Genomic DNA, 27,828 nt, shown 5'->3' on the forward strand with positions numbered 1-27,828 from the left:
GAATGTTTTTGATGGTATGATTTCCTATTTGAATTCTCTGCATTTATCCTGTGAATCATGTCTAAGTGTTTGCACGCCTAACAGTGCCAATATTGCATTGCACCCTTTAAAAGAGCTCAAAACATCTAATTTGAGAATCATGTCACTAGTGCTATAAACTGAATGCAGTGGACTTCTGATTTACACCAGACGAGAGAAAAGGAGGTTCAGGCCATTTTTTTAAGCAAACTTCAGAAAAAAATGTTAACAAGAGGATATAATTTCTTAAGGGTAAAATATTTTATTGAACCAACTATATAATTGGGATAAAGTTAGACAAGCTTTCGAATACAAGGCATTCTTTGTCAACTGATGAATGTCTTGCCTTCAGAACTTTGTCTAATTTAATCCTAGCTACGTAGTTGGTCCAATAAAAGATATGACTCTAAGAAATACTGGTCTCTCACATAATTTCTGGATCATCATAGAGTCAAAGAAAATTAGGGTCAGAAGGGTCTTCAGGAGGTCATCTAGTCTAACCCATTGCTCAAAACAGGACATCCCCCAATTAGATCATCCCAGCCAAGGCTTTGTCTAGCCAGGTCTTAAAAACCCCCAAAGATGGAGATTTCGCAACCTCTCTGGATAACCTGCTCCAGCATTTTACAACCCTCCTAGTGTGAAAGTTTTTCCTAATATCTAACCTAAACTTCCCTTGTTTTTTGGGTATTTTTCTTTGCAAAAAAAATAAAAGTGGTGCACTTGGCAGCTCAAAGCACAATAAAAACCTGTTAAACAGTTCGCACCATGCAACCACACACGTATCCCTATACCTGTACCCCAACCCACTGCCCTCCTCAAAGGAGCTCCTCCTGAAAAAGTCTATGCCAGACTCCACCAAATGAGGTCTGCCATTTCTTTCCCATCATACTCTTCTGTCTTTCTGTAGTACCAATACATTTCACTTGGACTCCACAGTCAAGGACTGTATTAAAACGGGACTAAGTGTCTGTTTGTGAACAGATTCCTTGTTTTCCATAGTGCAGACCTGAAGCAGGAGATAAACTGGTTGAAATGCACTGTTGGGGCCCCTTGCTATCTGGTCAGGTGCCTGTAGAGTACCCCTTCCCTGGTCAGGTTTCTGATACCTGTCACCACCAGGAAGAGCTCACGGACTTTCTCCCACACCTCCCTGGCATATGGGCAGTCCCAGAAGAGATGGTCGATCATTTCTGCCTGCCAGCACCAGGTCAGCCTCGGGCAGTTCAATGGACCTCTCTGCCCTATGCTGTTTCTTCATGCCTGCATGGGAAGTGCCTGGTGGGCTGCCTGCCAGTTTGGGTCTCTGTGCTTCTTTTGCAGGTCCCTGTGGAAGATTTACTCCCACACAGCCTGGAACCTGTTACCAGGTAGTAAGTCTACCATTGATATGGTGTCTCTTGCCCTTACCACCTCCCGTATCTTGCGGTGGTTTACCAGGGTCGCTAGGGTAGCATCATGCAGCTTGTATTTCTCTCTAAAGCACTTCAGGATCTCGTAAAACCATGGGGAAGACATGGTCCACAGGCTCCCGTTAGTCATTGCAGGCACTTGCCACTTTCACAGCAACTGCCTTGCAAAGCTGGCTGTTTTAGATTCCTCCCCCCATTGCCAGTTTGCAAACCTGGCTCATATATTTGGCCCAGAGGGAAAGGAGGACATCTGGCATTCCTTTACCTCCGAACCATTTTGCTTTGTACAGCTTGGCCCTCACCACTTTCTCCCATGTGGAGTTCTGAAAGAAATCACACATGGCTCTCTGCATTCTGTGAACTACTTGTTCTGAGGGGGGGAAGACTTGAGCAGTGTGTAGCAGCATCAGCAGGAGCACCGTCTTCATCAGGGCCACCTGCTCCACCATTGACAGGCAGCGTGATTGCCATAGTCCCAGTCTCTGTTTGGCTTTGCCCTCCATCTTTTCCCATGCCCTCTGCCCCGTCACCTCTGGGTCAAACTCCACCCCAAGGATCTTTACCCCTTCCTGGGGGACAGAAACCTCCATGGGCAATGGGTCTTCAAGCTTACCCACTACTAGGCAGGTGCTTTTACTTACGTTGAGCTTGGCCCCTGCTGCTGCTCTAAATACCTGGGTGTGTTGTAGTGCTCTTTCCACTGACCCTTTGTCCCTGCATATGATGTTCAGGTCATCCATGTATGTGAGGACTTTTGTCTCCTCCCTGTTCCTCCCAGGGATTTCCACTCCCCTGATCTGGGAGTCCTGTCTGAGTAGTTGTGCTAATGATTCCATTACACGAATAAACAGGATCGGGGAGAGCAGGCAGCCCTGCCTGAAGCCCAATTCTACTGCAGTCAGGCCTGTCAGGGGCCCCTTAAGCAGGACCCTGCTGCTCATGTTGGTGTACAGTGCCTTTATCCAGGTGACCAAGGTTGCAGGGACTCCCATCTTTTTCAGCGTCTCAAGTAGGAAGCGATGGGATACCCACTGGTAGGCCTTCTCCAAGTCAAGGTTCAGCACAGTGACATTCTGTCCCCTTTCCCACTGGTACTGGAGCGTCATGCAGCTGCATCAGAGCATCATGGATCTGTCACCCTAGCACTGCACACACCTGGTCCTTGTGGATCACTGTACCTATAATAGACTTAAAGCACTCAGCCAGGACTTTGGCCGTTAGTTTGTAATCAAAGTTCAGGTGTGTAATTGGGTGCCAGTTCCTCACGTCTTGCCTCTCCCCTTTCTTGTACAGAAGGGTTATGAGGCCTTATTCCATCCCTGCTCCCAGGGATGGAACCCCCCTTAGTTTTCTCTTGTCTCAACTAAATAAGCCCACTTCCCTCAACCTCTCCTCATAGGTCATGTTCTCCAGCCCTCTAACACTCCCACTAATGCAGCCCAGTATGTTGTTATCCTTGTTTGCAACAAGGATACACTGTTGGCTCATTTTCAGCTTATTGTCCAGTGTAACCTCCGGGTCCCTTAATACAGAGCTGCTGCTTAGCCAGCCAGCCCCCAGCCTGTACCAGATCATGGGATTCTTCCATGCTAAGTGCAGGACTTTGCACTTGTCCATCTTGAACCTCATGAGATTTCTGTTGGTCCAGTCCTCCAATTTGTCTAGGTCACACTGAATCCAGTTTCCCCTAATATCTAACATAAACCTTCCTTGCTGCAACTTGAAACCATTGCTCCTTGTTCTGTCATCTGTCACCACTGAGAACAGTCTAGCTTCATCCTGTTTGGAAACCCCCTTCAGGTAGTTGAAGGCTGCTATTAAATCCTCTCTCAGTCTTTTTTCCTCCAGACTATATAAACTCACTTCTCTCAGCTTCTCCTCGTAAGTCATGTGCCCCAGTCCCCTAACCTTTTTTGCTGTCCTCTGCTGGACTCTCTCCAATTTGTCTACATCCTTTCTGTAGTGAGGGGGTGCAAAACTGGGCACAGCACTCCAGATATGGCCTCACCAATGCTGAACAGAGGGGAACAAACACTTCCCTCAATCTTCTGGCAAACACTCCTACTAAGCAGCCCAGGATGCTGTTAGCCTTCTTGGCAGTGAGGGTACACTGTAGCCACATCATGTGAGGACACACAACATCACAGTCTTGTATAACCATAACATTTTTTTAACCTAATAGTAGATAACAAACCAATACTAAGCACAGCTAAAACCTGTATATGCACAGTAGCCACTTGACAAATTAAACTGCTTTGGTTTTCCAAAGCACCGTGACAAATCACACTCTAGCATGGCAATCACTCAGCAAATGCTATTATTTCAATCCAGACTGCTTCAAGTTCAAAAAGACCTCTTTTACTTGAAAAAAAGTAGCGTGTTCCCGTTTAACCAGAAGGCTGTGACATGCAACTTATTATAAAACAGTGGTTGGCATGGAGTCAGGCATATGTGCTCCATTACAGTGTCATGTCCCACTGAGACATTGACCTTGTTTGCACCAGAAAGCTATGAAAGGACTGACAGGACAAATCTGAGCTAAGTATGTTGCTACTTTGTCGTGTTTGGCAAGCGCATGAATAATGCCAATTTTCCCCCCTATTAAAATTATTATTACTATGCTACTACTGGAGGGCAGAAATCAAAAGCAAGCCATCTCTTATGGAAAAGGGCATGGCAGTTCATTTTCTTTTCTCTATACCTTACATCCTTCATTGGCCTCCATCTGCCGTGTCAGCAGCCCTTCTTCTGCTGACCAACTGTAAAAGTTGGTAGTTAAATTACAAAGAGGAGAAGTGAAGCCAGATAGTTCATATCACAAATTCACAGAACCACAAACTGAAAAAGTTGTTGAGCCATCATTGTTTATAATTAGGTTTTGACTGAATTCCCAATCTGCTATAGGGAACAGTTTTGTCTTGGTGTATGTGTAGGTGGGAGAAGAACAACAAAGAATTGAATCAAGGAACCCATCCTTGTCCTGAGGGAAAAAAAATCTTGTATAGTGTAATCTAACCCCATGGGATGAAAGGTGGAGCCAAAACAGACACAAGCACCTTTACACTGTGTTCTCTTCAACTGCTTTTGCTGATTGAAATGCTAAATGGTAAGTTTGGGCTTTGAAATTCTCCGTACCTCAGTTCACCCATCTACAAAACTAGCTCTAATTATCCTTGCCTTACTATGTTACAAGGGTGTCAAACAACTTCATAAATGTTTGCAAAGCAACCTGAGACTCTTGGATGAAACATTCTGTGCAGGTGTCAGGTGTTTCAATGATGTTTGTTACCCTAGTACCAAGACAACAACAAACAGTGGGTTTGAGCACCTTTGCTAATATTGCCATGGTCTGGGAGGGTATTTTCTCGCTCTCTGCCCACCTGCAGGATGAGGATCTGCCCAGACTAGATGTGGCTGATGAGAGATAAACCTGTCTTACATTCTTCTCTTTAGATTCCCAAACACAGCATGCTACTTGTTATACCTTTTACCAGCTATTTGTCCTTAAAAATAAAATCAGCATTCTTTTTGCTTCTGGACTGTGGCCACTTGTAAGTCTCTGCATTCTCCACATAGCCGAGTGCCTTACTGTATACTATTAAAATTGTTCTGGAATGTTTGTAATTAATCTAAATTAAATAATAGAAACAAATTAGGCAGCAAATGTTAACTTTTGGCATTCTGCACCGTTCATCCAAAAGCACGTTTTTGTCTCAAGATAATTGAAGTATTTAAAACCATCTGCAATTATGCAAATGAAATATAGATTTTTGGTCTGTGAAGGCTGCAGTAACTCACAAGTGTTAGTTCTTGCTACAGTCTGAGGTATTGTTTACTCCAGGGGACAGAATAGGGGTGTGCAAAATGGGTCATATTCGATTCAGATTTGGATTCGGCCCGATTCAGGGGAGAGTGATTCGATTTATTGATTCAGATCACTGTTTTGATTCAATTCTGCTGACTCCAAACCTGAAGATTCGATGCTGATTCAGAGAATCAGTGATTCGGCCATAGACACTGCTTTAAATGTTTTTTCTACATACCTCGAGGTACCAGGTGTGACTTGTGAACACTGAGCTGGTGGGGCAGATGGAGTATCCCATAGGAGCACAGGGGAGGCCCCTGCGTGCTTGGCAGCGGACGCCCCCACAACCCTCTGGCTCAGTGATCAGCCATGGGGGGACCCTGGGTGCCCCCCCATACCCAGGAGGCACCAGTCACCAAGCGGGGGGGGCGGGGAGAGGGTCTCCTGTGTGCTCCATGGTGGACCCAGAAGTAGACCAGAAGTCCACTTCCGGGTCTATTGCCAAATGTGCTGGACACCCCTCTGCGCTCCTGTAGCATACTCCATCCGCCCCACCGTCTCAGCATTCACGAGCCGCCTGGTACCTTGAGGTATGTAGAAAAAACTTTTAAAGCGGTGTCTATGTTTGAATCATCGAATCTCTCCAAATTGATCTGGAGGATTCCAATTTGATTCAGAGAGATTAAAGGGCCTCCTTATTTGATTCGAATTTGGAGACTCAGCCACTGAATCAGGCCAAATCTCCGCTGAATCAAATCAGCAACCGAAGCTTCGCATAGCGCTAGGAAAGAACATAGCACTGATAGGAAGTTTCTTCATATACTTCATAAGCTGATCTATCTCCATCTTAAAACTAGAGTTTTTGCTCCCATTATTCCTATGTGGAGGATGTTCCAGAACCTCACTGCTCTGATAGTTGAAAACCTACCTCTTGTTTCCAGACTAAATATATTTGTGATCACTTTCTACTCTTTTGTTCTTCTGCCAAAATATTTTTTTAGACAAATAATTCTTTTCTCTCTGTGCTGAGAGAGAGAGTCATTACATCTTCTCTCAGGATTCATATGGCTATGTTATAGAAACCTGGATCACTTAGTCTCCTCTCAAATACCAGGATCTCCAATCCCCTGATCATTTGACAGAGGACATTTCTTCTTTGTGGAGGAACATTAATGAAACTATGATATTAATTAATGTCTGTCCCAAGATCAGTCTGCTAGAAACTTTCCTGTTCCCAAAAAATCGACGTTTCAACACTACCCATTGTTGTCTTCACTGTAGCCAGTTCTTTACTGCCTTCACAGTATTTGTACTAATCACTTTGATTTGTACTAATCACTTTTGTTAGCACTTTTGTTAGCACTGGATTTATGACCCAGATATCTTGTTCTGAGCAGACCCAAACCCTCAGACTGACCACAACCTCTCCATTCAATAATAGGCAAATTTTATTGATACACAGTGGTAGCAGATAAGAATGCAAACAATTCTATATCCACCAGTCCTAGAGCTGCACAGAGTCAAGATATGTCTGGCCAGTATGCAAGCTTCACTCTGAGGTGTTCTCTTGAATTTCAGATGTCAGCAGCCTGGAGGTCAGAAGCTAAGGCCTACCCCCCCTCCCAGTGGGGTGGGTGAGACGGGCTGGTGGTGTGCCCTCTGTCCATGGTGGCCTCGGGTTCCCCTCCTGGGGAGCCTTTGCTGCTCTGAAATCATTCCTTTTTTATCTTTTCCCCTCTGTGATGACTCTTCATCTTTGGGCATTGCTGATTGGTCTCTCTGTGGTTGTCATACTATCCACATTCTGTCCTGTCAGTATATTTCTTTGTTTCACAAACCCATCACATGTGCACATCCTAATTTAGACTTTGTCCTCCTAATTTGGTCTGTTCCCCATAACTGGAAATCCCAAGGGTTCTGTAGCTAGGCACTGTGACCTGGTGCCACTTTATCTCATGTTATGAAACAGTGTGGTACATGTCTTTAATTTCCCAGCCTGTGTGTCTGCTTGCTGCTTGCATGTAAGACACAGTGGCCCTTGAGGAAACTTTCACAAACAGTCTTTTTAGAAATCAATTAACACTTGCCTATTGCCCTGGAACATTTTTCTAATACATACAGAGCTGACCCAAGCAGGGTGTGGGACCCGGGGCAAATCAGCCCATGCAGGGCCCCACCCCTGCCCCCATCTGGGTCCTGAACCCGAAGAAGCTGCCACCACCATCAGCAGCAGCAGCATCAGTGGCAGGTGCAGGGGGTAGCGAGCAGCTGGATGTGGAGCCGCCACTCCACCCAGCTCCATACTGCTTGTGCTCTGCCCCATTCCATGGGGCCCCCCCAAACACAGGGCCTGGGGCAGTCACCCCGATTCGCTCCCCGCTAGGGATGGCCCTGAATACATATCTACTTTGCCTACAAGCCAATTCCCAAAAGCAAACCAGTTTCTAGCCATAAGCCCTCTTCCTTGTCTTAACTAATAATTTTATGTGGTACTTTATCAAGTGCTTTATTAGTGTTCATACAGATCAGACCTATAATATGTCCCTTGTCTAGAAAATCAGTTATCTTATTGAGAAAAGCTAGTGGATTCGTTTGGAAAATCTAGCTTTGATAAACCCATGGTGCATTCTATTCTGTTACTGTTTATCTCCATGCCTTTATTTTTTCCTTCAAAATTTGTTCTAAAACTTTGCATACACCTGAGGTCAGACAAGCAGGTCAATAATTGGCCAAATCACATTTTTGTCCCATTCTTCAGTACAGGTACTACATTTTCTATTTCATAATAATAAAGTGCCATCCCTAAGCTGATAGATTTATTTTAAAATATTTGCTACTGGACCTGAAAATTCATGAGCCTGTTCTATTAGTAACCTGAGATGAAGCTTATGCTGTCACCCCAACTTGGGTGAATTAAGCTGTTTAAATTTTGTGTCAGCCTCTGCTGTAACAATTCTTATTGTCCTGCTCTCATTTCCATTACCTGTCCTGTTTTGTTCCTATGGTTAATAACATCCTCATTACTGAAAAGTGCAGCAACTGTTGCACATAGTTTTCAATTCATAAGTAAATTATCGTTAAACTCTACCTCATCCTCATTGCATAGCAGTCACACATCTTTTTCCTCCATGGTCCTCTTTTTGTTTATATAGCTTTAACAAAGTCTAACTCAGCTTGAATTTTGGCAACTCTTTTATCTCTACATTTCTTGTCTTCTAAAACAGTTTTATCTCCCTTCCCTACAAGGTTTTCCTCCTCTCTCGGGATACAACTTTTATATTGCTTTTGCAGCCTCAACTGAAATTCCAAGGTTCTCACTCTAGTTGTCTTCACTAACTAGTTCAAACTTCACTAACCTTAGTTCATGTGTCATTACAAGTGGTACAGGCAGCCTCTCTGTGTGGCACATGGCAGATTGCAGAGGGAACAGGCAATACAATGACAGATAGGGCAGGAAGTAGAAATCAAATTTGGCAGGGAGCACAGGACATGGAACAGAAAGCAGAGCAACAGACTGCGCAGGAGAGGTGGGTTCAGAGTGGCATTTGGGAAGGGTACCAGCCTAATTTGTGCCACACCTGCTAAAAAGGGTTGTCTCCTAATGCTTTAGTTTGGTGTTGGTCCTTCCTCATTCAAGAACTTTCATTGGTGATCTTCTTTTATTTATCTTTTCATTTTTTTACACTGGAACAATTTACCGTAGTTCAATCCAGACTTATTTTCTATGACTAGCTCTTCTATAATACCCTCACAGTTTAAATTGAAGTAGCATAACTTTTGTTAGTCTAATGGATTTTAGACTCTTAGGCCCCCTCTACATATGCAGGCAAAGGCACGATGGGATCTAAAATAATATTCACACAATCATGCCTCCAGTCATACCACACGTGGATAGCAGGAGGTGCAACTGTGGGATTGCACATTAGATTTCATTGCGTCTTATTGCCAGTGCAGTGATCTCCCCACCCCAGGAGTGCAAGAAACCCCCAGGACTGAAAGATCACACCAAGGGCAGGGGGAATAGCCGCTGCAGCAATCCTCTGGCCCTGGGGATTCCCGTACCCCTGGAGTGGGGGAGATCACTTTGTAGCAATCCTCTGGCCCCAGGATTTCGCTCACCCCAGAGCCCTAGGGATCATGGCAGCTGTGATACCCAGGGCCTGGGGGTTTATACTGGGCATGGTGTGCACCTGCAGCTGGGAGCCATGTCAGCCGATGGGGCTCCCAGCCACAAGGGAGACCCTGCTACAGATGCAAATTAAAGCTCAGTAGCAACTAGCTGTAAAGTTAATACACATTTTTGAGGTCTAACATTATGGCTGGTTGGAGCTTTTTATTACATGACAGCTACTTTGCACATGTAGCTGGTCTCCTACTTACCATTATTTCCTTATGTATTGCCATATACTCATTTACCTGATTCTGCTCTTTCTGTATCCTAAAATACAGTGTGGTGATTACTTATGCCTCTCCTAAATGTCTCCTGTCATTTCTCTATTTAAGCACTTCTAATCAGTTGTGCCAGTCTTGATCTCAGAAAGCTAGGATCTCAGGTACTCAGATAATGAATGTTCATTGAAAAGAGTCCTCTTTCTGTGAATACTTTCCAGTAGTTGAACATCCATTTTTTCCCATGGCACCAATTGTTCAATCTTCATTTTCTTCTCACAATTTCAACTTTCTTCTCTAGGCATCAGAAGAATTCTACTGAAGATCACTTGAGTTCCCAATGGTATTGTCATTGCTGATCTGTTCAAGCAGTAATACGGTCATGCTATTTGTCCAAACATGAAGATCAACTACTGAACTATTCCACACTTTCTTTAGTATTCTTAATAGCCTCGGTTTCATATCTCATGTTTTAGCTTTTGCCAGACAGCACACTCTTCTATTTTCTGGATCAGATCTGGTGACAGGCCTGCTGTTTTTTCTTTACAGGAAGACTCCAGTCATATAAATTTGTCTCCCCTTAGGATTGGTGAAAACCTCAGGTCATCTCCCTTTCATTTTGCCTGTCTGCAGATCATTCTGCCTTCTGTTTTCCCTCAAGTCTCCGGTTTATGATCCTCATTCTGCCTTTGGCTTCAACCCTGACTATTTCTACTGTGTCCTCTCCTACTCTTGTCAGCTAGCTGCTCATTTCTTCTTCCATGCCATGCCATGTCACCTTCTGTTTCTTCCTGTTTCTCCTCCATATTCTTCACTGCAAGCCTGTTCCTCAAACTTATTGTTCATTCACTAGCTAGCCACTTCTGCTCATCTTTCTTGTAATCAAACTGGAGAGGAAAGGGATAACTCACTGACTGAAATTTCCCTTTCTACTCTGTTAAATGCAGCTCCTGCCCTTACAACATCAACATTTTTACAATAATTACCACACAGCCACTTGACGATTTTTAAATTGAAATTTCAGATTTGATTCTGCACTTCTTCCACATCCAAAATACAAAGTGAAAACAAGGAATACAGGATCAAGAATTCCTACAGGCTACATCTTTGGATATAATATACAGTAGAGCTCTGCAAGGACTGTGCTTCGGATCCAGAGAAGCTTTGGACACTCTGGCATCCGAAGCAGCAGGTCCAGATCAAAGTGCTGGATGTTAGGGTTTCCGAGCTTCCAAACTACTTTGGAAAAGCTTTGGAACTGCCTTGGAGATCTGGCCATAGGGTATAATGGGGAATGAATGAAATATCTATAACTTTGTTGTTTTTTGTCTGATTTGAATGAAACTTGCAGGGATAGTAGCTTCTGCTGAGAGCATGAAACCTGCTAAGTTTCAAGAAGATCGGTTTAGGGGTTTGGGCAGAACTGACCCCCAAATTCTTGAAAGCAAAACTCATGTCACATGTATGCCTTATATCACAGGGGGGTGAAAACTGCAGGGATGGTAGCCCCTGGTGAGGCCACAAAGTCTGCCAAGTTTCAAGAAGCTAGGTGCAGGGGTTTGGGGGGAACTGCACCTCAAGCTGCTGACAACCAAATCTTGTGACATAGGTGACCCTGTGTGTGTTAAGGCGCAGCAGGATGAAAGCTGCAGGGGTGTTGGCCCCTGCTGAGGTCACGAAGCCTGCCAGCTGTCAAGGAGATATGTGCAGGGCTTCTGGGTTCTGGGGCCCTGCACCTCTGGCTGCTGACAGGCAAAACTTGTGACATAGGTGCTTATGCAACTGACTGTCTGTCTTGGGGCAGTCTGTAATTGATTATTGATTATTTCCTCTCCTTAGCTGTGGTTTTGTAGATGTTAATCCTTGCTAATTAAGGTCATTATGAGTCATGAGTTTTGCCTGTCAGCTGCTTGAGATGCAGTTCCCCCCAAACCCCTGCACCTATCTTCTTGAAACTTGGCAGGCTTTGTGGCCTCACCAGGGGCTACCACCCCTGCAGTTTTCACCCCCATGTGGTGTAATGCATACACGTGGCATGAGTTTTGCTTTCAAGAATTTAAGCTTCATTTCCCCCCAAACCCCTGCACCGATCTTCTTGACACTTGGTGGGCTTTATGCTCTCAGCAGAAGCTAACATCCCTGCCAGTTTCATCCAAATCAGACAAAAAACAACAATGTGATAGATACTTCATTGATTCCCCGTTATACCGTATGGCCAGATCGCCAAGGTGGCTCTGAAGCCTTGGAGCCGCTTCAGCCAGATGGAAGCGGGAACGTGGTCTGGAGCTCCAGATCGGATCGCTGGCATCCAAAGCGGCCGGATCCAAAGCCAGATCAAATAGCTGCCTACTTGCACAGTCCTAATAAACAGTTTGTAAACTAGAAAGAGGGATTTCTGCTCTGTTACAGAATTGGATTAGATTCAGGCTTAACACCACAGGTGAATTTCCAGGCTCACTTATCTAGGAATTTAGCAAATGGTAAAAACTAATTCAAATTGTAGAACAGATTGTACTCTAACTTACTGTGTATATATAATATGCAGTATATGCATGAAATCTTGAATGAAATCCTCATCCTTTATTCATTTGTTATTGTGGACTCCCTTTATCTTTAAAAATGAAGGCTTTCAGGAGCATGGCTGGAATCTCATAGACATTCTGGCACATTGCACATACTAGACAGCTTAGCAAAGTGCAGGAAACCATTATCCTGAAGCTAATTAACTGTTTCCTCCCTCAGAAGACTAATTTATTTTTAATGATCATGGAGAAATCTTCACAGCGGGACACTGTTTTTTTCCCCCAGAAGTAATGGAGGGCAACTCCTGTTTTATCTGGTAATGGGTTTCCGGTTAAGCCATCTTCACTTGTATGATGTGTCTAGTTACTGAATTACATCATGGTGGAATAAAACAAATCTGTGGGAATAAAGCAATGCAGATGGGTAGAGAAAAGTGAACAAAGAAAACACATTTTCATTAAACAGTCCATCAAAAGTGCTTATTATCATTTTTTTAAGTTTTAAACAACACATACAACAAGTTTTACTTCCCATAATACTTAAAATGACCACCAAGGAGCATTCGATAATCATAGGTAGATAATTAATTAACTTAATCGAAGCTAAGCAGATATTAAGGTTGATTTGATTTGATCACACTTGCAGTCTTGTCTGTATTCATTTTCTGTGGAGGTTTCTGTGAGTAAGGTACACTAAAGATCCAGGTGCACCTTCTATTTGTAGAGTCCTCAAAAGTCCTCTCAGTGGTCCCATTTTAGATTGTTTTGGTGAAATCCTGGTCCAGTTGATTTCAGTGGCAAACTTCCATGAGACGTCTTTTGTAGGTTTGTACATTCAGGTGTAAAGTCCACATTCTATTTACTGCCATTTTAAGGATCATTCATATGACCAACAGGGCTGTCCCGGGGGGTGGGGTGCGAATCAGGGTGACTACCCTGGGCCCCACACTTTGGGGGGGCCCTGCAGAGCTGGGCAGAGTGGCTGCGGTGACTCTGTGCCACTGCCACCGGCTTCACGTCCAGCCACTTGCTACACACCCCCACCTCCCACCGCTGACACCGCCATTGCAGATGGTGGCGGCAGCTTCTTTGGGTGCATGGAATCAGAGCAGTGGTGGGTCCCCACATGGGCTGACTTGTCCTGGGCCCCGCACTTTGCTTAGGTCGGCTCTGATGACCAAGCAATGTAACTGAGAATCAGGCCCAACATTTTGCAGTCTAAGTTGAAAAAGGAGCAAGGCACATTTTAACAAAGGTGTAATGATGTGTCCAGGCATCAGGGGTAGCTGCCACAAACAGGGGCAGCAGTGACTTCCAGTTGCCACTACACCTTTGGCACAATCACATGACTATGGCAGTAGCCATTCCTTCCCTCCCCCTAAGTCAGCACTCAGGATGGCTACCTCAGTCACCTTACCCTAGTTACACCAGTGCATTTTAAACCAGGAGTCTACATGTCCACCCAAAAGACTTATGAAAGACATAAGAGATGACTTATGAAAGACAAGAGACCATAATCGTAAACATTTCCTGTATTTCCCTCATCTTTTAACTCATGGTACCTATACTGAAAGAATCAAAACCAAAGTGGTTTCTTTCTTCTCTCCTGCTTTTTTTTTAAATAGAAGATAGTCACCCAATCTGAAAACACAAATAACAATATGTTACTTAGGTAATCGGTCAAATAGGAATGTGCAGGTATACTCAGCTGTCACAGTGCGCAGTTCTCAAGCAATCTGAGCCTGAAATATCCTGGCTGAAAACATGTGTTTAAATAAATGTGAACTGTGTTCATATTGTGGAAACTGCAATCTCTTTGTTGGACAAGATGGAAACAGAAAAAAGCACTAAATTTAGCTGAAAAACTATTTGCTATGAATAACTGAGTTCATAGTCGATGTGAGATACTAACCTTTCTAATAGTATTTTGATGGGCAAAATAGTGAAGTGAATGTATCATTAATATTTATCATTAATACATCATATTCATTACATAGATAACAAGTTCTACCTTTGTGGTGGCTGATATGCAACATATTTACTTGAATATAAGATGGTCCCCCAACAATTAGCTTCTATATATGGAAAATTTATAAAGTTGTTATAATTTTCCAGGTAAAAAATCTAATTATTAGAGGTTTCACTTGAATTTTTCCCTTTCCCACTGCTACAGCAGGGAAAATAAATCTGAGGGGCAAGTAGACCCCTTGCCCTCTGCCCCCTCAACTTCTTCTGCCTGCAGCTGCTACCCCTTCCATCACCCCCTTCCCCCCGCACTGCCCCAACATCAGATTCTGCTCCGTCTGAGCACATGGAAGTGAGAACCAAATTTAAAAACACTGGGCACATTTACACAAGATGCTTAATGTGCAGAAGACTAATTCTACTGTACATTAGCATGACAGGCAAAGCCCATGCTAATGCACAGTAGATTTACTTTAATATGCACTAGGACTGCAAAAAAAATTAATCTGCACTAATAGCCAGTAGAGCCAATTAGAGTGCATTAAGGTAGTACCTGTCATTACAGATACTAAACTTAATGTGCTGTAATTATGGTGGATTAACAAATGTGTAGACACACCCACTGACTTTGAAATAAACATACTATAATTTGCATACAGTATCCATAGACATACTTCATCCAGAATTGATGTATTTAACCTTTTTGAAACTGCTATAAATTTTAGCATAGGTACTCCATAGATTCACTTTAAAGCAGCACTTTCATATTTGCATAATATTAGTCCAAAGTCAAAAGGCTTATGATTTACCATATAGTTCATTAGGCTGGGTCCAAGCAGAATCAACAGTGTTTCAAGTCACGGTGACCCCACAGCTAAGCACTGCTCAGTATGTGCGTGTACTCTAGATACTACCCACGAAGGATCCACATGCTAATTAGCCCCCACTCAAGACTGGAGCTGAGTGTTCTTGTCATGAGTCCTGGGATCTTCCAAAAATGTATATGCAGATCCTCATAGGAAACCTGGTCTGACTTCATGTGGGGGGCAGAGCCACATTACTGGTATGCAACAGGCTGCGGAGGTGACAGAGGGATTCTGGGTGTATTTTTTGGGCCTGTTTAGTAGGGCTGTGTGAAATGGCTATGTTTCATTTCCATTTCAGATTCAGCCATTTCAGAGGGACAGTGATTTGTTCCGGTGTTTCGGATCACTGTTCCATTTCGATTTGGCCGAATCTGTTTCGGAGTTTCAACACAGTTTCATCGCTGATATGGGGATTCGGATTGGCCGGGGAGAGGCAGGCACAGCCAGGTGGCTGCAGGTTCTCCTGTGGCACCTCTGGCTGTGTCTGCCTCTCCCTTGGCAGGGGGAGCTGTGGGACCAATGGTGATCAGGGTCTCTGGGGGCTCATAGAAGAGCCCCCCGCACAGCACGAGGCAGTGGGGGTCATAGGGGATTGTCCCCCCCCCCACCTGGCACCCGCACAGAAGCTACCCCAGGGTGCAGGTGCACCATGGCTAGGCAAGGCACTGTGTGCTGTCTGGGACCTGGGGCTGCTGGGGCTGAGTGGTTCCCAGCTCTAGCTGACAGGTGGAACCACCGCAAGTCCTAGACAGCGTATGGCACCCTGCCAAACCGCAATGCACCCACTCCATGCAATGGCTGCTGCGTGGGTGCCAGATGGGGGGCCTAGATGGCCATCTCTCCTGGCTTCAACTTAGGTCTAAAGTTAGTCCCGAGTGCTGCCAGCTGGCTCTGGCTTCAACTTGGGACTAAAGTTAGCCCACTGGCTGGCAGCCATGTGGCCAGAGGCTGGAGCTTCCCCCCAGTGGCCACAGGACCACCTGGCAGGCTGTTCTGACCTGGGACTAAATTTAGTCCCAGGTCATCTGCACATGTAGATGCCAGCCTATTCCTGCTTACAGTACTGTGCAGTAACCTACTGCACAGTAAATTTAAGCCATTGTAAATACACGTGTAGACACACCCAGAGAATATTTAGCTCTAGAACTTAGCCCCAGTTGAAACATATGGCTCTTCAGTGAGCTGGGTTAGTTTTCCAGCCTGTGTTTCTCATCTTGTCCACTGATTTTCTGTTACGCACTTTTCTTATTTGCTATCTATCTGTTTGGCACAGAAGAAGCCACATGAGAGCTCACTACCACCAAAGATACATTAAAAAGAGAAAAAGAAAGCAACAATTCAATAAAAAGTGACAGTGAGGTACACAGGGAAAATTCTTGGTTCTCACTTGTGGTCCACAGATCTGTGATGCTCCATGGGGCACTTTGAGGTGGTCTGCAGAGCTGTTTCTGTCACATTAGTAGTTTTAAAGCTCTGCCACTACTCAGTAGTTGTAACCCTATCCCTGAAGCTTTTCACAGCAGTAATACTTAGTATGCTAGTACCCCAAGGCCCCAACTTTAGGCTGTGTAGACACATTCAAATAATCTGGGAAAATTTTCCCTGTTTTGCTGTCCTGGTTGAGAAATTTGTCCAGAACCATGTGTACATCAGTCAAATGCTAAGGCTCTGAAAACTGGAGAGCTTGCAGTGCTGGCACTGTGCAGCTGGCAGGGAGGTGCGATGGGGGAAAGGGGTGGAAATAGGAGGAAGCTTAGCATACATTTCAACCTGCCCTACAGCCTCCCTGGGCATTTGTACACATGCTTGCGCTGTAGCACGGGGCATTTTTAAAAGCACCCAGCACTGTGGCGCATGCAATTGTATAAACGGTGAAATGTGTATCAGTGCTGAAAAAAATAGCAGCAGTACGTTTTTGAACTAAAACACGTCAGAGGTTTTTTTACTCTGGGAGAAGAAGTCTGAATAGTAGTGACTTTCCCAGGAGAGTGCCTGTAGAAGGCCTTAGTTTACCACAGGCTCTCCCCGTCCCCCTTCACACAAATAATAACAACATCACAACTACTGTAGTTTCAGACTCTGAGCTCTTGTTTGTTTGACAGGGTGTGGGATCGTGACCTGCTCTCTGACTGCTTCTGTAAAGGGACCCTGCTACACAGTGTTGGCAGGGAGGCAGACTGCAGAAAGACACGGGAGTTTGTGATTTTAACTGACCAAGCATTGTGGATTTGGTGATGACAGTTTAACTTGCCAGACTCTCAGATTTTATGGCACTGACATATTGCACCTCTTGTTCAGAAGGAATGTCGCAAAAAATGTTCTTACCCATGATGAGGTACCCACTTCAGAAATGAATATTTAATTCGTTCTTACCCCTTCCCCTTTTTTCCCCTTTCAAAACAAACATATAGGATCAGTTTCTGATGATCTTGCTATAGCTGCCACCTCCCAGTGGATCTCCCTGGTTTCAGTGTGGGTATTCATGGAAGACAGAACATTTTGGCATTGGTTGGAATCTGGCCTTTCATTTGGAAGGATGACATCCATTAACGCTTCTGTTTTACTTTTTCACAGCTTTTATAACTGGGATAGAAATATCAGCACTTCAAATTCCAGCCCAAATTACCAAGTGATTGCAGAAAATGCCTGTGGATTGCTCTTCAAGAATAAATGTGACAGGAAAATAATAAATGTGGATCCTAAGGTAATTTTTTTTCAATGTTTAAAGTTTCCTTTATGCAAGGCCACTTGATTCTAACTCTGTTGAAGTCCAGTTGCAAACTTCCTGTGTATAAGTACGCGTCTTCTATTTAATATTCACTCCTGCTCTCTAAGTAATAGTCTTTTTTTATTAGCACAGCTCGCCTCTGCACCCTGTAAAGAATAAAACTGACCAAGCCTCATTTATAACTGCAAGTGTCTAGCCTCTGCTTTTGTGAAGGAAGCTATAAAAAGACCAATAGGACTATGCAGCAAGACCCCTTCTTCAGAAGGAAGCTGGAATGAGAGGCTTACAGATTCACACTCTCACATACATGCTTGCTAGGTAATGTTCCCTTACCAGCCCTAAGCATAGTAGTGCAGGGGTGTAACTTGGAATTGAAGAAGTAGCAAAAAATTGTTTTGTAACTCTACTTAAACATCCTAAAATCTGGTCTGTCCACTAAAATATGCAGTCCCCTTTAGCTATTTATATGGCTACGGCAACTTCAAGAGAACCTCCCATCTTGTATTCTCCCCACATCTACCTCAATCTCTGCTTGGAAAAGCAACACATAAACCTCCCTGTCTTCTTGCCTTTCTATCCAGCACTTCAGCATCACATGAGGAGATGAAAAGAAGCTTAGCCCAAACTCCTGCTTCTGCACTGAGTGAAAACTGTACAACTGCCTTCTCTCTGACTAATGCCTTCTTTCCTTGCCTGAACCCCTAGCCAAAAGGGCAGTTATTGGGAAGGAGCCTCAAACCCCTACAAGGCAGTCCCACACACTAGCTGTGGAGGCCCCAAATTACCAGGGGAGGTCTATTTACTCTGTGAACCAAGGTACCCATTTCCCAATTTATCACTCCATCTACCACCAAAGGCCTTCCATCCACCCAAGCCCCCTATAGTCAGAGACTACAGGATCTGTCTGTTTCCATTCCAGCTAGCATAGGCCTCAGGTCAGTCTCCAGCCTAATGCTGCTGCCTCCAGAGGAGTCTGAGTGAAGTGCTGAGTCAGAGGACACCTAATGGGACTGAATGGGTGTGCTTTAGTTAATGCACTTTAGTTAATGCACAATAAATCTAGTACCTCCATTGCGAGGTACTTGGGAAATGTGCATTAGCTTGTTTTAACGTACATTAACTAAAGAGCATGAGGAGCTTTTACACATGCTCGGGGGGTGGGGTGTGCTTTAATTAGAGCGGCTCCAAGAGTCTCTCTAATTAAAGCACCGACGCGTCTCGTGTATCAGTGTCCCCACGCTTAAAAATGGCGATGAGGGTGCTTGAACTAAAGCTTGTTTAATGAGCTTTAGTTCAGGCACCCCTGCTGCTGTTTTTAAGTGCGGGGACACTGATGCATGAGATGCAGGAGGCTGATGGACCACAGCAATTGCCACACTTCAGCAGACTTGATTAATTGAATCTGCTCCAACACACTGGAATTCTAGCACATTGGAGCAGCTTCCATGCTTGTGTATAGGTGCCCATGGATTTTAAGTGATGCTTAATGCGCATTAGCCTATATTAATACACATTAACTAAATAGCACATTTTAATGATGCTTTAATGTACATTAAAATAGGCTAATGTGCATTAAAATGCATGTGCAGACGCACCCAATGGGACGTAGGTAGGAACTAAGAGATTCTAGAAGGGCTGGTAGATTTGGATATGGGATGACTAAAGGATTGGAGGAGTGACAGATTATGGGATAGATCAATTTAAGTGTGGGAAGGGTTATAGGGTATTTTGCCCAGAGAATATCACAAGAATGTGGCAATATGAAGAGTTGCTCCTAGTTAAAATTGTAAGTAATATATGACTTGGTTTTCTGGGTCCCAATTGGTCCCCGGTTAAAAATTAAATTTTCATTTCTGAAGTGGGTACCTCATCATGGGTAAGAACATTTTTTGTGACATTCCTTCTGAACAAGAGGTGCAATATGTCAGTGTCATAAAATCTGAGAGTCTGGCAAGTTAAATTGTCATCACCAAATCTACAATGCTTGGACAGTTAAAATCACAAACTCCTGTGTCTTTCTGCAGTCTGCCTCCCTGCCAACACTGTGTAGCAGGGTCCCTTTACAGAAGCACTCAGAGAGCAGGTCACGATCCCACACCCTGTTAAACAAACAAGAGCTCAGAGTCTGGAACTATAGTAGTTGTGATGTTGTTATTATTTGTGTGAAAACAATGAGAAGGTTAGCAGTTCAGCACCTCTGAAAGACAGGGCATTCATTTCTGTACTTATACATGGTTTTCTGTACATGACTGCAAGTAGTTAAGCTTGAAAATGTTGACCCAATTGATCTGTCTGAAATCCAAAAGGTAAATCCAGGCAAATGCTTCCTGCTCTTGCATTATGTTTTATAGAGCCATAATACAAATGGATCTTACTTTAATTGTCTACATAAAGCATAAAGACAAATTGATTGATTGATACTGAATTTAGGCTACCTATCAAACAAAATATCTAATATGGAATAAAATCTGTGCATGCGTTTGTGTGTGTGTGCATGTGCATACATTCACACATGCTTAAAAATTACTACTTTGTGTGTGTAATTTGGCTTGCTGTTTTGCTTGTGTCAACAAAGAGCCATAAACAGCCCAATGCTAATAAAAGGTTCTGATTGTACTGGAAAAAGTAAAGCACCTCATGTGGCCTGGCAAGTGTGCAACCAAAGAAAAGGGGGAGTCATAAGTGTCTCAAAATCCTCATGGAAAGAAACCCCACCAAAGGATTGTGGCCTTGAAGACCAAAGTGATTCTGACAGTGTGAGGCTTAAACACTGGTTTAAATATAATTAATGTATTTAAACATACATGCAAAAGAAATGTATCCATATGTGCTCCCTCTGGTGGATATATATGTCATGTGCATAGCAAAATGGCTTTGTCCAGGGCACAGAAGTATTTGCAATTAAACAAGAAAATACTGATGCTGGAGTAAAGCACTGGGAAAAGTGAGGGGGGATTTATTGTTATGAATGACAAAAATGTAATCAGGTGACATTGTTATAAACCATAGTTTATCAGTGAAAACAAATATCACTTGCATATTATCAACAAGACATATACATGCTCTGCTTTTTCCTAATAAAAAGGTTTGATAATTCTATTAAAGCTAATAAGATGTTTGGCAACAGCTCCACTGGGAGAAGGATAGGGTTCCTTATTCTCTAAAACTGAAATGTTATTCAAAAATCATTCAGTGAAACATTTTTTTTTTTCTAAATCAAAATAAATGGAGGGAAAAAAATCACCCGAACCATCCAAAGTTGGATTTAGGATACATTAATTGCTACCAGTTCTCTCTTAGTGTGATGTTAAGACTGAACAGACAACTGTATTGCAAAGTTAAGGGTACAGACTTCCAAGGAGCCTAAGAGAATTAGGCACTGAAGGTCCAAAGCAATTGGGCGTTTCACTGCATTAGGCTGCAAATTTCCCAATCAGAAGAGTATGACTTTATGTGCTTATACACAAAGCAGAGGGTGATGGAACCTCTGACTCAGCAAACCTGGTCCAGTGATAAAAGGGAAAAAATACAGATTCCTGAGACCACTTTTGAAAATCACTATTAAATCCCCAGTGGTGTCATAAAATCATAGAAAAGTAGGGCTGGAAGGAATCTCTAGAGGTTATATAGTCCAACCCCCTGCCAGAAGTAGGATCATCCCTCCCCAAACCATCCCATACAAATTCTCGTCTAACATATTAGTAAAACTATGCTGTCAACCCTGCTACACAGCCACAAGGTGTAACATGCCACAGGTAAATCAGGGGACCATGGCAGCCAGTGCAAGGGTTTTTAAAGTACCAAGGAAAAGGGTCAAATTCCCAACTACAGAGAAAAGCAAAATCCCCCATAATCCATACCAGTCTGGTGCTATTTAAACCAATCACTAAGATGGAACAGAAAAAGCAAACTTCTGACAGAGGTCTTGAATTCCAGCCAAGTGTACCAATCTTGGCAGAACTAAAGTGACACAAATGTGAGTTCCTTCTTCTGTTTAAAAATGCTGCAGTGTCCACAGGTTGCTTGTTTGGCCTCAGGCCTTTTTACATGTATGATGGAGCGTGACTTCACAACCCTGAACCTGTGGGGTTCTGCTGGATCTCCATTGATTGCAGGGCCTTGATAAAAACTGACCTCCTTGTTTTAAAGCATTGTCCCCAGAGTTGTTCCAAGCAACCTCTTCAACTTAGAGTCAGCTGGCCTAGAAAAGAAAAAGAGAGGACAGAGGCAATGTCTACAGCTCATGTAGAAATACCGAAACTAACTTTTACCTAGCTAGCTCATGTAATACTAAGAGTAGCCACATTTGCTCAGTGCAGACTCATTGCCTAAGCTTTTACTGTGCTTAAGTGGGTTTTGCACCATGCACTCTGAGTTCCATGCTGCTTCTGTTATATTGCTAGCAGTATCCAGACTACCTAAAATTAACTGAGATATGTCTACTCTAGCTGCAAGATCAACAATGACTACAATGTAGACATACCAGTTAGTCTCTGTTCTTTCCTGAATCTCTTCTGGAGCAGGGCTGGTCTCCACTCCACCCTCCATGTCTAAGACCAAATTTTGCCTTTAGGTAATCCCAAATGCTTCTTCCAGGTTGCACTGAAATAACAGAGAAGAGAAATTGGCCCAAGGCCACCACTGCTTATGCAAGAATCTTCTTTTCTGCAGCTCAGCTCATCTGGAATGTCCATAATCTCAATCTCATTACAAATCTCAGCTGAGAAAAAAAAATCTTCCTCATTTTCACCCTTTTATTTCTGATTTAATATACTAGTACATACCTAACTCCATTATTGTTACTTAGTATTGTAAAATATTTGAAAACTATGTGAAACAAAGATGTTACATGCTATTCGGTTGAATGTAGGTTCCCCAGTCTGAACCATAGTTGAAGGCTATTTAATTTGCCACATGTAATTGGTGGAACAAAATGGATTATAACCTTTATAAACAATGCTTTTCTGTAGTGAATTGATTATATAATTCTGCTCTGATTGCCATTTTTAAGTTTGACATCTGAAGTCTTTAGAGTATAGATTGAGTATGACAAACACCCATGCTTTGGTTCCTCTCAAAACCAATATAAAGTAAGATGGGCAATCATTTGTTTGGGTTTGTACAGAACTACACAGAACTAGGATGATGGTTTCTTTGAAGTTCTTTCCATGAAAGATGGTTGCACATGAATAGCAACAGTATGAAATATCAAATTATATGCATTTTAAAATAAGTGCATTGGTTTGTTAGAAAGTCAAAAATGCATACTTAAAAATGTGTTTGGTTGCATTGAAATTGGGCCACTGGTGTAACTTCCTGCAGCTGTAAAACATCTGTAATGAATAACTAGATATTCTTTTTCAGCATGAAAGATATTCTTTTTCAGCACTTAAAGAGCCACACCCAGCTAACACTTTTGCTCACTTATGATAAAAAACAATATTATATTAGTACCACCTCCATATGTACTATTTTGCATGTTGCAAAGTATAATGTAGCATAAGATACATGTATGAAAAGCTTCACAAGTTCTATCTGTCTTAGGTTCCAATGCTGAAATCAAGAGGAGTTTTACCATTGGCTTCTATCAAACAAAGTTACGTTAATCCTCAGTACTTTTTTTATGAGAGCCCTTCTTTTATTACTTGATTGTATGAGGATTACTGGCCACAAGATTCAGCAAGATAAATTAATACTCCTAAATGAAATTACACTTATCATGGGTATTAATCTTCATTCAAGAAGCCCTACACCAATCCTAGCTAGATTTGGTGACTTCCATGTTTCAGAAGAATGAAGAAAAAGGCCATAGCAATTTTTCTCTTTTTGTTGTTTGGTTATCTATAACATTCTATGTTTCAGGTTTACCCAGGAGACAACACAACTCGGACACCAATTGAAACAGATCTTTACCTCCAAGTAGTAATCTATGACCATGTCCTCAGAAGAAAGATCTAACAAGTTTATTGGATCGTCCTTCGAACATCTGTTTACCAAGTTAGGCCATTGTAATTGTAAGAGAAATAAATACATTTGAAGAGAACTTTACCAGGTGTGGGACTGGTCTTGTACTGTAATGGGAAGGGTAATTTTTGGTCTGCCTGAGAATTGGATTGCCCTGAACTCTGTGATGACTGCAAAATAGAAGACCCCACCCTGCTGTGCCTGTTTTTACCCATGGGGGTACAATTATAGACCCTAAATCACAGTCACTGCTCATTCCAAATGCCCTGGGCCACATGACACTGAAAAGGCACCTGGAAGGAATGCATGAATTTGTGGCACAAACGCATCTATTCTGCACAAGCCAAAAAATGGGATGAGAAGGAGAGTATAAGAGAGTATTCACAAATAAGACGAATAACAGCAGAGAATTCAGAGTTCCTCTTGAAGCTTCCTATTGGGCAATGTGGCTCCTCTTTCTAAGGCTGGACGCACATGATATAAATGAGCCTATATCATATGGAGTTGGCCCTTTGGAAGGCTGCCCCCAAACTAGTCCCAAGAGGTCTCTCCTTGGAGAACAGTGGATATTTTCAGTGCTCTAGTGAGTAATTGAAGGCCACTTTTCTTCTCTTCCTGCTTTAACACAAGCTCTAATATCCTTTGTTATAGAAGCTGCCTCTATGTACAAGACTGCAAGTTTCAGCATCAGTTCAGTGGCTCAAGGAACTCTTATCTGTTTTTCTGCATATATAACACATCTGGTAGACACAACAGTGGACACCTCCATCTTGAATAATATGTAGTCACTTGGTGAGTAGAGAATAGAAGAGAGGGAAACCACTGAACTAAACAGCAAAAACAAAAACAAAAACAGGTAGAAAGTAAAGAAAGATTATTAGGCAGACAAAGAAAATGATGAAATAGGAAGAAAACTAAAGGATGAAGTTCAGTGCAGCCAAATACAAGGTACAAGACTTAGGGAAGAATAATTAGAAGGACAAATACAGAATGAATAACTAGATCTGAGAAGGATCTTGCTGAGAAGGATCTTGGGATTGTAGTGGATCTCAGACTCAACATAGTTAAGTAATATAATCCAGCTGCAAAAAAGGTGCATGCAGTTTTGGGCTGCATCAACAGGGGCACTAGGTGTGAGAAAATGGGGTGTGATGATGCTACTCTGCTTGGCATTAATTAGGCCTCATCTAGAGTACAGTTCTTGATTTTCTACTTTAAACAGGATGTGGAGAAATTATAGAGGGTCCAAAGACAGGCAGCAAAAATGATAAAGGGTTTGGAAGGCAAGCCATATGAGAAATTGAGAAAAACTAAGCAAGTTTGGCTTGCAGAAAAGGCAAATAATGAACTGTATCAGTTTTCCAGTATCTGAAGGGCTGCCATAAAGAAGAGGGAGAACAACTTGTCTTTCTCACTGCAGGCACTAGGACACATAGCAGTGACTTGAAATTGAAGCATATTAGGTTTGGATTGGCTATCAGGAATATCTTCTTCACTGTTACAACATTGAGGTAGTAGAAGAGACTGCATAGGGAAGTTGTGGGCTGTCCTGCATTGAAGATTCAAGAAGAGATTAATTGAGCATTGATCGGGGATGATTTGGGAGTAGGAATGGTTCCTGGATAAAAGCTTTTGCTCCTTTACTTAGGGTCAGACCAATAGCCACAGGTGGGATTAAGAAGGAATTTTACCCTGTAGTCAAATTTGCATGGATTTTATGAGATTTTGCCTTCCTCTGTGGCATGGGTCATGATCCTCTGCCATGATCCTCTTGAGCATATTTCAGGGGCTGCTTCCTGTCCTTGCAATGTGAGGACACTGTTCTGCATCAACAGGAGATTTACCTGTGGCAAGTTAAGATGTTGTTGATGTTTCACACATTATGCCTCATAATTGTGTAAGAGGGCTGTTCCTGAAGTTTTTAAGAATAGGTTAGACAAACACTTGTCTCATATGGTTCAGATAGGGTTGATCCTGCCTTGAGCAGAGTGTTGGACTAGATAACAACCTTAGGTTTCATCCAGCCCTACTTTTCTATACATCTATGTAATCAAAGACAGAAAATGACTGAGTAAAATTCCACTGGCTCTGTTGAGTAGGAGGGCATATTCTCATAATGGTGTCTCTTGGCCATAAATCCATTAATCTGTAAAGGGCAAGACAAAGGAAAGAGAAAACATGACTAGGCTGGGGCTTATCACAAGGTGGGGTTTATCCATCAATCCATCAAACATTACCCTTTGAAAAAGGCTGGGAACCTCTGATTTAGCAGTTTACATAGTAAAAGGCCCTTTACTAAGAAGAGAGGAAGTGTTCCAACAAGTACAAAGTGCAAGTTGTTTCTTCAAAGCTGCAATAATTTGTGAGAGAGGCTGTTTTCTTTCCAGTAAAAAATTAAATACAATTTCCATATATAATAAAATGGCTTATAATAACATCTTGCTTTTATGGATAACACTTCATCCCAAAGCCCTATAAATGTTACAAGAGATAAGCAAATTTTATGCTATGATCCCTTCACTCACCACTGAAATGCAGCCAACTCTGGGATGAAACACTCCAGTGCATTGTAACATAACACTCCATCTTAGAAATGCACTATTGTGACATATTACAGATAAACAATATATGTAGTTATCATTATATTTATAGTTTTGTTTCAAAATCATTATTGGATTTTTTACTGGGTTATTATTATTGTTTTTTCCCCTTAGTTTTGCAACATGACATACATCTGTTATGCTATGCATCTTGAGACGTATACATATAAACATAAACATCTTACAATGCATTTTATCTGGAATGAGGTTTTTTGCAAAAAGGCTTTGTTGGTTTGTAATAAAAATATAAGGCCTGATTCTCCCTCCACTCCTGCTAATGTAAATCAAAAGTAGCCTGTTGAAGTCAGTAAAGTTACACTTATGCACTCATGCAAGTGACAGGTATTTCAAACTAATACCCTAAGGGTGCATCTACATGTCATCCTACATCACCGTACCAATGCACTATGTCTCCATACGATGCACTATGGTGATGTAGTGATCATGTGAATCTACACGTGACTGGTAGCTACTTCACCATAGTGGCATGCTCCCCCCATTTTAACATGCCACTAAGGTGAAGTAGTGGCTAAAACTAACCATGTGCCACATGCATGGCTCATTATGGGTGGCTACTGTGCCATGTTTTAGTACTTCCATTTGGAAGTTCCAAAAGGAAGTACTAAAACATGGTGCAGTAACAGCATCACCACAGGGTGACATGTAGGTACACCCAAAATGTAATTTTATATCCATCTGCCTTTATTTAGATCTTTCTATATTTTTCTGAAGGACTTTGGGCAAAACACATAATCTGAATCATGATGCATGATTATCAAAAGAAGCTTAATGTTTGGTCCTGATTAAAGACCTAAAGTTTCCCTTCAAACAAATTAAAAACTGTTGATACCAAGGGAAACACAGATGTGTACAGACATCTCCCAAATTCAAATGATGGTTTTATACAGGCTTTGGTTATAGATGGTGGGACTGGTTTATTTCTTTCACATTTTTTCCCACATAGATTTTATCCTTTACCTGGGTCTCTCCACTTGTTTCCTTCCGTGGTCACTGTCCTGTCTTCTTGCGTCTGCCTGATCCTTTTAGTTTGTGTCCCCATAGCATCCACTTATATCTCTATTTGTGTTTGTCCAAGAACTATAGTCTGTACTGACCATGTGGTAAACTGTTAAGTGGAGAATGGGAGGGCTGACCTTGCCTTTTGTAGCGTGCTGATACATTGCAAGTGAAGAATGCTCTCTTCGCAAGTACCCATCCCTGGCAAGGGCGATGGAGAAGTTAGGAAGGGGTGAGGTGACTCCTGGAAAGATGAGAAATATCCCAATTTCAATTTCAGTGGTGAAACCCCAGCAAACCCATTTCTCTGTGCCAGGAAGCTTTCTACCCCTTTGGCTTCTTCACACTGTTTCATCATGTGCACACCTGAGGAAAACAGATTTTCCTGTTAATTTTTCTTGCTTTTAAGATAGCATCCTGGGTTCCCATACACAGGACTCAGAGAGACTATTGTGCAAAAAGAAAGTCAGGGTCCAGTCATCCTGGAAGATGCACAGGCAGCGTTCCTATTGACCATGATGGAGTATCGTGCACACATCTCT

The 27,828-nt window shown here is 42.6% G+C and overlaps 1 protein-coding gene across 1 annotated transcript in view; it reads left to right on the top strand.

The window, feature by feature from the left end:
• Nucleotides 1–23,741, top strand: part of CFAP299 (cilia and flagella associated protein 299) — a 70,868-nt gene extending 47,127 nt beyond the window's left edge. The window contains exons 3-4 of the mRNA XM_006021901.2: nucleotides 17,552–17,681; nucleotides 23,568–23,741. Coding sequence (XP_006021963.1) covers nucleotides 17,552–17,681; nucleotides 23,568–23,663 — 226 coding nt within the window. The 3' untranslated portion in view covers nucleotides 23,664–23,741. The remainder of the gene's footprint in view (nucleotides 1–17,551; nucleotides 17,682–23,567) is intronic.
• Nucleotides 23,742–27,828: the final 4,087 nt, after the last annotated feature.

Source organism: Alligator sinensis, unplaced genomic scaffold (genome assembly GCF_000455745.1).
Source record: "Alligator sinensis unplaced genomic scaffold, ASM45574v1 scaffold652_1, whole genome shotgun sequence".
NCBI lineage: Eukaryota > Metazoa > Chordata > Crocodylia > Alligatoridae > Alligator > Alligator sinensis.